Consider the following 10,806-nt stretch of genomic DNA (forward strand, 5'->3'; position numbering starts at 1 on the left):
TTTTTTTTTTTTTTTGTGTGTGTGTGTGTGTGTGTCTGAGCCCTCAGCTCCACTGTCAGTTCCCAGAAGGCATGCGGGCTCAATACCTGAGTGTTAGTATCCCCAGTGCCCAGCACTGAGTGTTGTTGTTAGCGCTGAGTCGGCCCGTGTGACTCATAGCAACCTCATGCACAACGGAACAAAACACTGCCCGGTTCTGCACCGTCCCCATGATCACTTGCGGATCAGACAGGGTTCTCATCAGCTGATTTGGAAGTAGATTTCCAGGCCTTTCTTCCAAGCCTATTTTAGCCTAAAAGTTCTGCTAAAATCTTTTCAGGATCATAGCAGTACTCAAGCCTCCACTGTGGAGGGTGTAAGTGTGACGTGGACCTGGGAGGATGGGGAACATTTGTTTGTTGGTGGTAGTTTTAAATCAATGTGGGGTGTGTGTGGGGGGGTGTGTGTGTGTGTGTGTGTGTGTGTGTGTGTGTGTGTGTGTGTGTGTGTGTGTGTGTGTGTGAGTGAGTGAGTGAGTGATTATGGAAGTGCTCCAACCAATTATAAGTAGTTTCTCCTGTGTATGGTATTGGATGAGGGATTTTCACTTCTTATTTTACATACTTCTGTTATTAGCTGACTTTTTTTTATAATGAGCATAGTTTACTTCTGTAATTTACAAAATAATAAAGAAAATTTAAAATTAAAGTAATACAACTCACTATTAAAAAATTCTAGAAAAGATTTACACAGTGGATGACTTGGAGTTGGATAGGTGGGATAAAGGGGAGGGACAGTCCATGGGGGCAGAAACAGCAGGGACAAAGGGATGTTCATGGAAAGTAAAGTCAGCAAACTGCTTTGGGTGTGTGGGAGGGGACTTATGGGCCCAGGGAGGTCCTATTACTTATGAGGAAATGAGAGGGGGAGGACTTTCCTGAGAACACACAGCAAGTTAGTGGCAGAGCTGGGACAGAACTCAGGCCTCATAATTCCCTGGATGGCCTTCTTGCTACCCCACCACACTGCCTCAGGGATGAGAAATGAGGCTGCTGAGAGGTGCCACCGCCACCAGTTGCTGTCAAGTCCATTCCCACTTATGGCGACCCCACATGTGTCAGAGTAGAACTGCACTCTGTAGGGTTTTCAGTGGCTGATTTTTTGGAAGTAGATTGCCAGGCCTTTCTCCCAAGGTGCCTCTGGGTACATTTGAACCACCAACCTTTCGATTAGTAGCTGAATGCTTAACTGCGCCACTGGGGACCTCCTTATTGATAATTGATCGTTCTTGTTCACTCAACAGTTATTTGTACTTTGCCAGGCTCACTGGGGAGGCACTCTAGAGGCACAGACATGGGCCTGGCCATCACACAGTTGACGGTGTAGAGGGGAAACAGACAGACAGACAGACAGACAAGACCTTACCAGACAGGCTGGTAGATGCCATGATGATGCAGGTCAGGGGGCTGTGTGGGAACCCAGACTCCGCAGGTCAGGGAAGGTTCCTCAGAGAAAGGGAGATCTCTGCTCAGGCCTGGTGGGAGTCTGAGCATCGTGTGAAGGGGGGTGGGGAGGGTGAGGCAGGGGAGCAGCCTGCATGAAGAGTCCAGGGAGAGCGGGCGAGGGCAGGGTGTGTTTGATGCCCAGTCTGGCAGGTGTGTGGCCAACCAGGTGAGCAGGAACTTGTAGGCCATGTTAGGACGCTGGCCTTTTCACCAACGAGGAATGGGAGCCAGCAAGGGTTTAGGCAGGGAACAATAGCATCAGATTGATATTTTGGGACAGTCACTCTGGCTGCTGGGTAGAGAATGGATGAGGAGGCTGGGGGGTCAGCTGGGAGACTGGGCATTCTCAGGGAAAGAAGGAGGACTGGGGAGAAGATGTGAGGAAGATTGAGGAGGTGGATTGACCGGTATGGTGAGAGATTGGGCATAAGCGGTGGAGGAGAGGCAGGAGTCCAGGATAATGCTGGAGCCCATTGTGAGTGGGGGTGGGGGTAGCCTAGAAGAGATGAGAGATTTGGTGGGCCGAGATATGAAGTCATTTAGGGGCCTGCTGGATTTGAGGTTGGTGATCCTTGGGTGACCCAGTTGTAGGATTTCAGTCAGTTCTCTGATGCCAGAGCCTTAATGTTGGTCTCTGGATTCCTGGGAATGGGCCACAACCCACAACTTAAACTTGGGGCCCCAGTGGGTCCTACAAACTGAGTCACTACCACCATCTGCACTTAGGGGTTCTCCCCCACCCTAGGATACCATCTCTGTCCCTTGGCCCTGCTCTTTTTTTTTTCCAGGGCTTAAAACTTTATTTGGTGAGAATATACAGTCACACACCATTTCAACAATTTCTACATGTACAACTCAGTGACATTGATTACATTCTTCAAGTTGTGCAAACATTCTCGCTATCCTTCTCTGAATTGTTCTACCACCCTTGACTTAGACTCACTGCCCCCTGAGCTTCTCATCTAATCTTTCAATTTACTGCTGTCAATTATCTTAAAGATAATTCTTTAAAAGAGCACAATGCTCAAGGTAGACATAGTGTATTCAGATAAACTATTTTTTGGTTCAAAGAAATCTTCAGGGGATAGTTCCAGTTTAAAGTTTAAAGATTATCTCAGAGCAATAGTTTTAGGGGTTCATCCAGTGTCAGTGGCTCCAAAAAGTCTGGCTTCTAATGAGAATTTGAAATTCTGGTTTGCATTCTTCCCCCTTTTGATCAGGATTCTTCTGTAGAATCTTTGATCAAAAGAGTCAGTAATGGTAGCCAGACACCATCCAGTTCTTCTGGTTTCATGGCAAAGGAGCTTGGCCCTACTCTTATCTTCATTCATACACTATGTTGGAGCATCTACTATATCCCAGGCCTTGTTCTAGGCACTGGAGATACAAATGGTGGACATGTAGTTCCTGCTCATGGGGCTTTCAGTGCCTCAGTCAATCAGCATTTCCTTTAATAACCATTTATTTAGCAACTTCTGTGTGCAGAGTCTTGGACTTGATGCATGGATTGGAGCAAGGGTGGGAAGTCAGTGCCAAGTGGAATATGATGGCTTCTACCCTGGGGAAACTGACAGCTCCAAGAGAGGGCAGGCCACCCAGAACTGGGACTTGGAGTGGGGCGCTCAGCTGATGTGACCCAGTGTAGAACGTTTGCCAAGGAGATCTCCCCAGATCCCGCCACGTCTCACAGCCACGTGTCCATGTTAGTGATTTTCCTGTGGGTGATTCATCATGATGAAACCATAGGGGCATACATTCTGCCCTTTTGCTCATTATATTAGTTGCCAGTTTCCACATTAATACACAGACTTTATAATGTTCATTCCAAAACACTGCATAATGTTCCATCACTGGCTGGTCCCAGTTTAACCAGCCCCCCTGGTGTTGGGCAGCGTTTGCTGTTATGAGGAATAAACATCTTTGTGTAATGGTTTTTCCACATGTGGGATTGTTTCCTCACAGTAGTTTCCCAAAGTTACATCACTAGATCCCAGAGTTCTTGCTACATACGGGCATCAAGGTATTTAAACAGACCAAACACAATATAACCCCAAGTAGAGGTGGTCCCTTGGACTCAGTTTCTTGGGTTGGATTCTGTTTTCACTGGATGACCCCAGTGTGGATATGGTAGGGAAGATAATTCCAGACCAAAGCAAGAAGCCCAGCCTTACTGTAGTGTCCACCCAGAGCTGGGAGGTGGGGTTGGAGAGACGGTCCTGAGGATGAGGCTGAGCCTGGCTTTCTTCCCTCCCCCACCATTTCATCCAGCGCCATCATCCCAGGCTGGACATCCTACCCCAGACTCTCTGGTGTGGATGGGGACTCTCTAAGTCAAAAGGGGGAATGACTTAGAGATATTCAAGGGGAAACTCCAGAAAGACCCAGTGACAACCGTGGTTCATTCAACAACATTTCTTAAGTCCCTATTTGGCACCACACATGTAGCTGTTGATCAGGATGTATTCACTGCCTCAAAGGGTGTTCGGGGGGTCAGCCTGGTCAGGGAGGTCGGAGAACACTTTGTGCAGGAGACTGGAGAGTGAGAACTGGGGAGAAGATACAGGCTGGAGGGGAGAGAGGAATGGGTTTACAGGGCCACTAGTGAGAATTTTGGCTCCTTTCCCTAAAGGCTGGAGTCCCTGAGTGGTGCAAATGGTTAACACACTAACTGAAATGTTGGAGGTTCGAGTCCACCCAGAGGCGCCTCGGAAGAAAGGCCCAGAGATCTACTTCTGAAAAATCAGCCATTGAAAACCTTACGGAACACAGTTCTATTCCAACAACACACATGGGGACACCATGAGTTGAAATCAACTCAATGACCATTGGTGGTTCTCCTTCCCAGGAGAAGCTATTGTGAGCTGAGAAGGAGTGACAGGGCCAGATTTGCATTTCAGATGTCAGTTTTGGCTTCCTGGTAGAGGATGGCCTGCAAAGGAGCCAGAGGGAAATGGGGAACCCAGTTAGAGCTCAGCAGCCGAGCAACAGGTGTCCTGAGAACCCACTGGCCCCCAGCTCTGGGTTGAGCATGGAGAGGGCCACAGAGACACAGGCTGAGCCCCTGGACCATAGGTGTTCCCTGTCACGAGGGCCTGGGTGGCACCCTGTCTGGGACCCAAGGTCACTCTGCTGGCATCCTCACCACACTATGGCACAGCCAGGATGGGGCAGGCTCAAGAATGGCCTCTGGTGCAGATTTGGCCCCTGCTCAGCTAAACCCCAGCACTTTACCACTTAACTCTTACTTTGCATACACTTCTAACTAGCCCACTACTGAGTTAAACCCGTGCATCAGAAAGGTGGAACCAGGACAACAGGGAGCGTGACAATGCAAGGCAAGGGCCGAGGCCATGAAGTAGACATCAGAACGTGAAAGGCATGTTTGTTCAGGGCTGTTTAGGAAGGCTCAGCCCAGGGTGAGGGGCATGGAGGACAGAATGTTCAGGAAGTTGTGAGGAGCCCAGTTGGCCAAGGAAAAGGCTAGGCGTCGGGGGAGAAGGAGATAAGGTTAATGCAGGGAGAAAGGCTTTGGACGTAAAGATAGACTCCAAAGGTCAGAGAGGTCTCAAGAGACCAAACTCATGACATAGCATCACCAAATATTAGTTGGGAAGAGACCTCAGGGACCTTCTAACCCAGACAGGCCAGCAGGTTCGGATTGATTCCTGTGGTGCCTTGTGCATGAGAGACCAGATTGATCCCAGGCCCCCTGCCTCCAACCCGGACATGGTGGCCACGCTCCCGTAGTGCCTCTCTTGAGAAGCACCCAACAAGTAAGATTAGGACCCCCCGTTAACTTGCCTCAGGGGAGCCAGGCCTCCAGGGTAGGCTTTTTGGCCCCCAGCTCAGTGCTCTTTCCACCCCTGCGCAGGTAACTCAGGTCCTGTATAGGCAAAGGACCTGATAAACCTGTCCTTGCCCCACCCGCACCTGCCATCCAAGCCAAGTGGGAATAGCAGGTGGGGCCAAGGATGTAGAGATGAGCTAGAAGGCTCCAGCCCAAGGCCAGGGCAGACCCTGAGGCTGTGCCCCTGACACTGGAGTTTGAGAGAAGGGGGTGCTCAGAATGTCCTTTGACAAACATCTGGCAGGCATGTGCTGAGTGCCCAGCGTATGGTAGATGGCCTCGCCAGCTCTGCCCTCCAGAAGCACACAGTCCAGATAGGAGAGGGGAGGAGGGGGAAGCGGGGTATGTTTTTATTGCCTGCTGGGTACAGGATGGGGGATATCTCCATCCTCCTTGGGGCTGCCTGGGGAGGGATGGTGGGCGGGGCATTTCTGACCGAGGCCTGTCTCTGTCTGCTCCACCATGCTGTCTTATATCTAGGCAGATGGCAACATACCTTGAGAGAGGTGATGGCAGGAGAGCAGTGAGTGTTGTTGCCAGGGGGCTGTAAGGACTCTGAGGAGGCAAGCCCTGGGGGCCAGGAGGGCTTCCTGGAGGAGCAAGCTGGAACTGAGCAGGCCAGGTTGAGAACCTGCTATAGCTCCATGCCGAACACTGGACTAGGCACTGGGGAGGCAGGGTGAGGCACCGTGCTAGCCCTGAGGAGCCTGATCAGTAAAGGGCCAATTACATAGAGAGCTGGGACCTGAAAAGCCAGGCCAAGGAGCCTGCACCAGCAGGGAGCCCTAGAGGGTTTGTGGGGGAAAGGGAGGCAGAGGGATGGTAGTGTTTCAGGCAGCTTTGCCTGATAGTGGCCAGTGGAGTGGCACAAACGTGGGGAGACTGAGTCAGGCCAGTGGGGAGGTCTGGAAGGGCAGAGGCAGGGAGGAAGCAGAGACGCGGGACAACTTGAAGCCAGGTTGGCTATGGCAGGGGTGTGGAGGGGAAGGACACAGATGTGCTCAGGGGTCACTGGCAGAGCAGGGGGCATCTGAGGGGACCCTCTGGGTCAGACACGCAGGGGAACCCTCTCACCACCAGCCTTCTCAGGGTCCATGCATGCAGCCGATGTGGATTGAACACTTACTTAGTGCCGCGTCTCATCCAGGGCCAGAGACGCAATCCTGTCCTGGCCGGACTGAGGCGGGGCTGCTCTGGCTTTGGGGTCAGGCCCTCCTCCCCAGCCTCCCAACCACTTCCATACCAGCTGGCCCCGGCTACTTCCTCCCTGGGTCCCTGGGAACCGCCCCCCTCGGCTGCAGGCCATACCTCAGATGCCTTAAAGAGCCCCATCCCTGGTCAAACCCCTCTGTGCAGGCCCCTCACCGTCCAGTTTCTATGTCTCTCACTCCACAGGAAGCACTGACAAGAAGCTTCCATCACTGACAGGAAGCTCATTTGCACCCCAGCAGCCCTTCCACCCCTGCTCCGAGGGCTCCAAACACTGGCCTGCCCTTGGCCCTAGCTGTAGAGCCCCCTGCTCCCTTAGGCCCTTCCTGGGTCTTGAAGAACTGAGCCCTGGGGTGCAAGTGGGGGTTTTCCTGTACCAGGTGGGCCCTAGTGACCCGAGACCCAGCCTGGTCACACCATCTGGACAAGGCTGGACCCGCAGATGCTGCCCTGCTAAGGTGTGGGGGCTGAGCTTGTGGCAGCCTGGATGGAGTGCCCAGGCATGAGGAGTTCCGGAAGGCCCCCAACCTTCACACCACCAGGCACCTTGAGTGTGGCGCTGGCCCTTTAAAGCAGATCAGGGGCTGGCTTTTGGGGGGAAACATCCTAGATTTCTGTCATCTGCTTACCACCCTGGGCCAGGGAGGGGGGCCACTTCGGCCCCAGACAGGGGCATTGGAAGGGCAGGTGGAGCCGGTGGCATCATTGCAGTAACCTGATCCCGCAGGGGAGGCAGCACCAACAGCGGCAGCGCGACGGGCCGAGGGAGGGAGCTTCCTGCAGCTGAGGGCTGGGCTGGCAGAGGTGGGGCTGGGGCCCGGGTCGCAGCGCGGCCGCCTCTCCAGGCCCATCTATTTTTAATGAGCTCCCCAGCCTTCTGCAGCGGGCAGGACACAGAGAGGCAGGCCCAGGCGGTGGAGGACAGAAGCCCCAGCCCTGCCCTGTGCCCCGGGCCCCCCCACCCTCCTGGGCATGAGAGGGCGACCCTGGGGCCCTGCAGCCCCCCGGCCGGGCAGGGCTTTCCTTGCAGCTGGTGCTGAAGATGGATTCAAGCCCAGACAATGACAGCTGGTTGGAGGACCAGTGGGAACGCTGGTACGGGATGCGGTGCGGGCTGGGTGGGGGAGGCTGAGGGCAGCTTCGCCAAGCACTGTGTCTCCGCTCGGTCTGATTGTAGCAAGGGGCAGGGCATTTGGGCCTCCTAGGTTCCCCTGGGTGCTGGGCTACCACCTCTCCTCCATGACCTTGGACTAATGAATCTCCCGTGCTCTGGGCCTCAATCTCATGGTCTCACTGGGGGAAAGCCTCAGACATTGTCCCAGGCTTCCCAAACGCCCCACCCACACCAAACCAGGTGGAGTGCCCAGGGCCAGGGGTGAGCAGGGGCAGGGGGCCGGGGACAGGCAGGCACCACAGTGGCTGACACAGCCCTGCACTGTGGGGCGAGGGCACAGGGCTGGCCTGGGGGGAGGGGGTGGTCCCATTGGAGCCAGTTGGGGTTCTGTTGAAGTGCTCTGGTCTGTCTCCTGAGGAAGTTGTATTGTCCCCAACACGGAGCCTTCCCGACCCCATCTATGCGGCCTCCTATTCAGGGTCTGAACACTGGGTAAGGAGCAGATTTTGTAGCTGAAGAGATAAGACCAAGCTGAAACCACCCACCTTGACATACCAGATTCCCCTTCACTTGTTCCCAGGGTTCAAGTGGTGGGGTCTTCCTGGGCTAGTGGGCCTGGATCACTCCTCTGAGGCCGAGGAGGGACCTTGGGCCTTATTGCTGCAGGGATTGCACAGGGAGCCCCCTAACTCCTAACATCCCTTGGGGTCTCTGCTCAGCTCTCTGCCTTCCATGGGTGAGCTGGCCTTGGTACCTGCCTTGACCCTGGGAGGCATTTCTCTGGCAGAGCTGAGGCTAGGACCAGCTGGGCCTTCCAGGCATTGCCTCCTGGTTGGCACAAAGATGGACAACTCCCAGCTGGGAGGAGCTGGAGCAACCTGGAGCCTCCCCTTTCACTGCCACCCAAGAAGGACTACCTTTAGGCACGAGCCAAAAACTCTTTCCCTGCTCGTTAGCTACCCCCTGCATTGGCATAGGTGGACCCCAAGTTCTGTCCTCTGGGGGGTGTGATCTTTCTTCCCTCGAGGTGCTGCCCCTTGGGAGATGTCAGTGGGCTCAGCAGTCCCTCTCGGGTGTAACTTTGGCTTCCTGTCCCTCCTAGGCTCACCCATGACATCAGCCTGGAGGAGTTTGAGGATGAAGACCTCTCGGAGATCACCGATGAGTGTGGCATCAGTCTGCAGTGCAAAGACACGCTGTCCTTACGGGTAAGGGCAGGCTCCCAGGAGCCCCCAAGTCGGGGGGAGGGGCACGCATGATGGGTAGGAACAGGAGTGAAGACCTGCTTCTATATTCAAGGGAGCTTTCAGGGTCTGCACAGTACCCTCCTTAAATGAAATAGCATGCAGGAAACATCCAGTACAATGCTTGGCATGTGTTGGGTGGTCAGTCAGAATTTTTTTTGCCAAGATTAAGGCAGGAGGCAGTCCCCTCAGTTACCCACAAGAAGGGAGAGGGCAGAAGGTCTTGAGGTCTGGGACAGTAGAAATTCGGGCCAGAGTTAGGGGAAGGCTCACAACTACCCTAACTTCTTTGGGGAGTAGCCCTGGCAGAGGGCCTGAGATAGAGCAGGGTGGAGTCTAATGGGATCTGCAGTGCTTTGGGGCAGGAAAGAAGAGCCAAGGTAGCCCTGGAATAACTCCTGTGGCTGCTGGCTGCTGTGCCCAGACCACACCATGTGACCTTGCAGACCCTCTCTGGCCACCCGAGTCCTGGAAGTCTCCCACTGGGAAGTTAACCCAACATGACTGCTGCTTTTGGCCCCTTGGTTTTGTCATAGGGCAGATGGTTCTCTCCGGTCCTGAGGGAGGTTTCTCAGCAGCTGAGGAGCTTGGGTCAGATGGAGATCCCCGCTCTGTCTTTCCAGAACAGGAAGAAGGGACTGGCTAGCTAGGAAATGGAAGGCAAAGCTCAGAGTTAGCTTTAGGCCCCAGGAGGGTGGTAGCTAGAATAGGTATAGTATTAGGAATGTGGTTAGCAAAGGCAGAGGAGCCCTGGTGATGCAGTGGTTAAGGGCTGGCCTGCTAACCGAAATGTCAGCAGTTTGAACCCACTGGCTGCTCCGTGGGAGAAAGATGTGGCAGTCTGCTTCCACAGGGTCACTATGAGTTGGAATCTACTCGACGGCAATGGGTTTAGTTTTGGTTTGTTTTTAGCAAAGGCAGAGCTGCAGTGTGAGTTGGGGAGGGGTTCGAGTGTCTGTGTTGACCTCCTGCTGCCTCCAGAGATCTTGTAAGAGCTGCCAGGCAAGAGGAAACTGAGAGGTGCATAACCCCCCAGCACCCCTTATCCCAAGTCTACACTCCTGGGCAGTCCAGGAAGGGATGGAGGCAGGGCCACTTACTGTGGACTCTGAGGTCATACACCTGCTCTCAACTCCCATTACCACCCACCTCCCAACATGCACAAGCAGAGCCCCACAACCAGCCAAGGCTCTGGGGCAGCACTAGCTACGGGTGTAATCATACCCTGTGGGCCCTTAAAACAAGCGCCACACCTCTCCGGGAAGCTGGGAAGACAGCTGTATTGTCCCCAACTAACTGGTGAGAAAATGGAAGGATCAGGGGATCTCTCTGAGGTGCCAGGGCGTTGGTAGCAAAGCTGGAACTAGAATGGGGCTCCGAACTATCAAGGCAGGGTTAGGCTGAGGGAAAAATCCCAGGGGAGAGTGGGGAGTGCACTGACTGTTCCAGGTGCCCCCCACTCCTGCCCTTCCCTCTCAGCATCTCCCTTCAGGCAGCTCTCAGGTCCTCCTGGTCCGCACTGCTGCCTTCCCGCAATTCCTCGCCAGGCAGAGACTCAGTTTCCGCATGGCCCCCCTTCACATAGTAATCCCCCAGCCCCAGCCCCTGCGGGGCCTGAACTCCTTAGCGATCGCTGCGTCCCTATAGCAACACTGGTGACCTCACTCTGGGCTCGGCTTACAACCCGGGTGAGGTCACCGGCCGTTGCCAAGGGAACGGGAGAGTGTAAGGAATCAGGAAGGTGGGGGGACCGTGGGGAGGAAGAGGTGTGGACTGTCAGAGGCATCAACTGAAGTGGGGTAGGAGGGGAGGAGGCAGCCTTGCGAGGGCTCACGGAGGGGCTAAAGGAGCGGCCGTCTCTCCCCGGGCTCTGCTCCCCTCCCTCTCCTCCCCGCTTCGCGGCCGCGG

General features: G+C 54.4%; 1 protein-coding gene across 1 annotated transcript in view; it reads left to right on the top strand.

The window, feature by feature from the left end:
• Positions 1–10,806, top strand: part of MAPK8IP1 (mitogen-activated protein kinase 8 interacting protein 1) — a 19,073-nt gene that overhangs the window by 2,389 nt on the left and 5,878 nt on the right. Inside the window, exon 2 of the mRNA XM_004387654.2 lies at positions 8,757–8,862. Within this exon, the coding sequence (XP_004387711.1) occupies positions 8,757–8,862 (106 nt within the window). The remainder of the gene's footprint in view (positions 1–8,756; positions 8,863–10,806) is intronic.

The sequence above is a fragment of the Trichechus manatus genome, unplaced genomic scaffold (genome assembly GCF_000243295.1).
Source record: "Trichechus manatus latirostris isolate Lorelei unplaced genomic scaffold, TriManLat1.0 scaffold00191, whole genome shotgun sequence".
Lineage (NCBI taxonomy): Eukaryota > Metazoa > Chordata > Mammalia > Sirenia > Trichechidae > Trichechus > Trichechus manatus.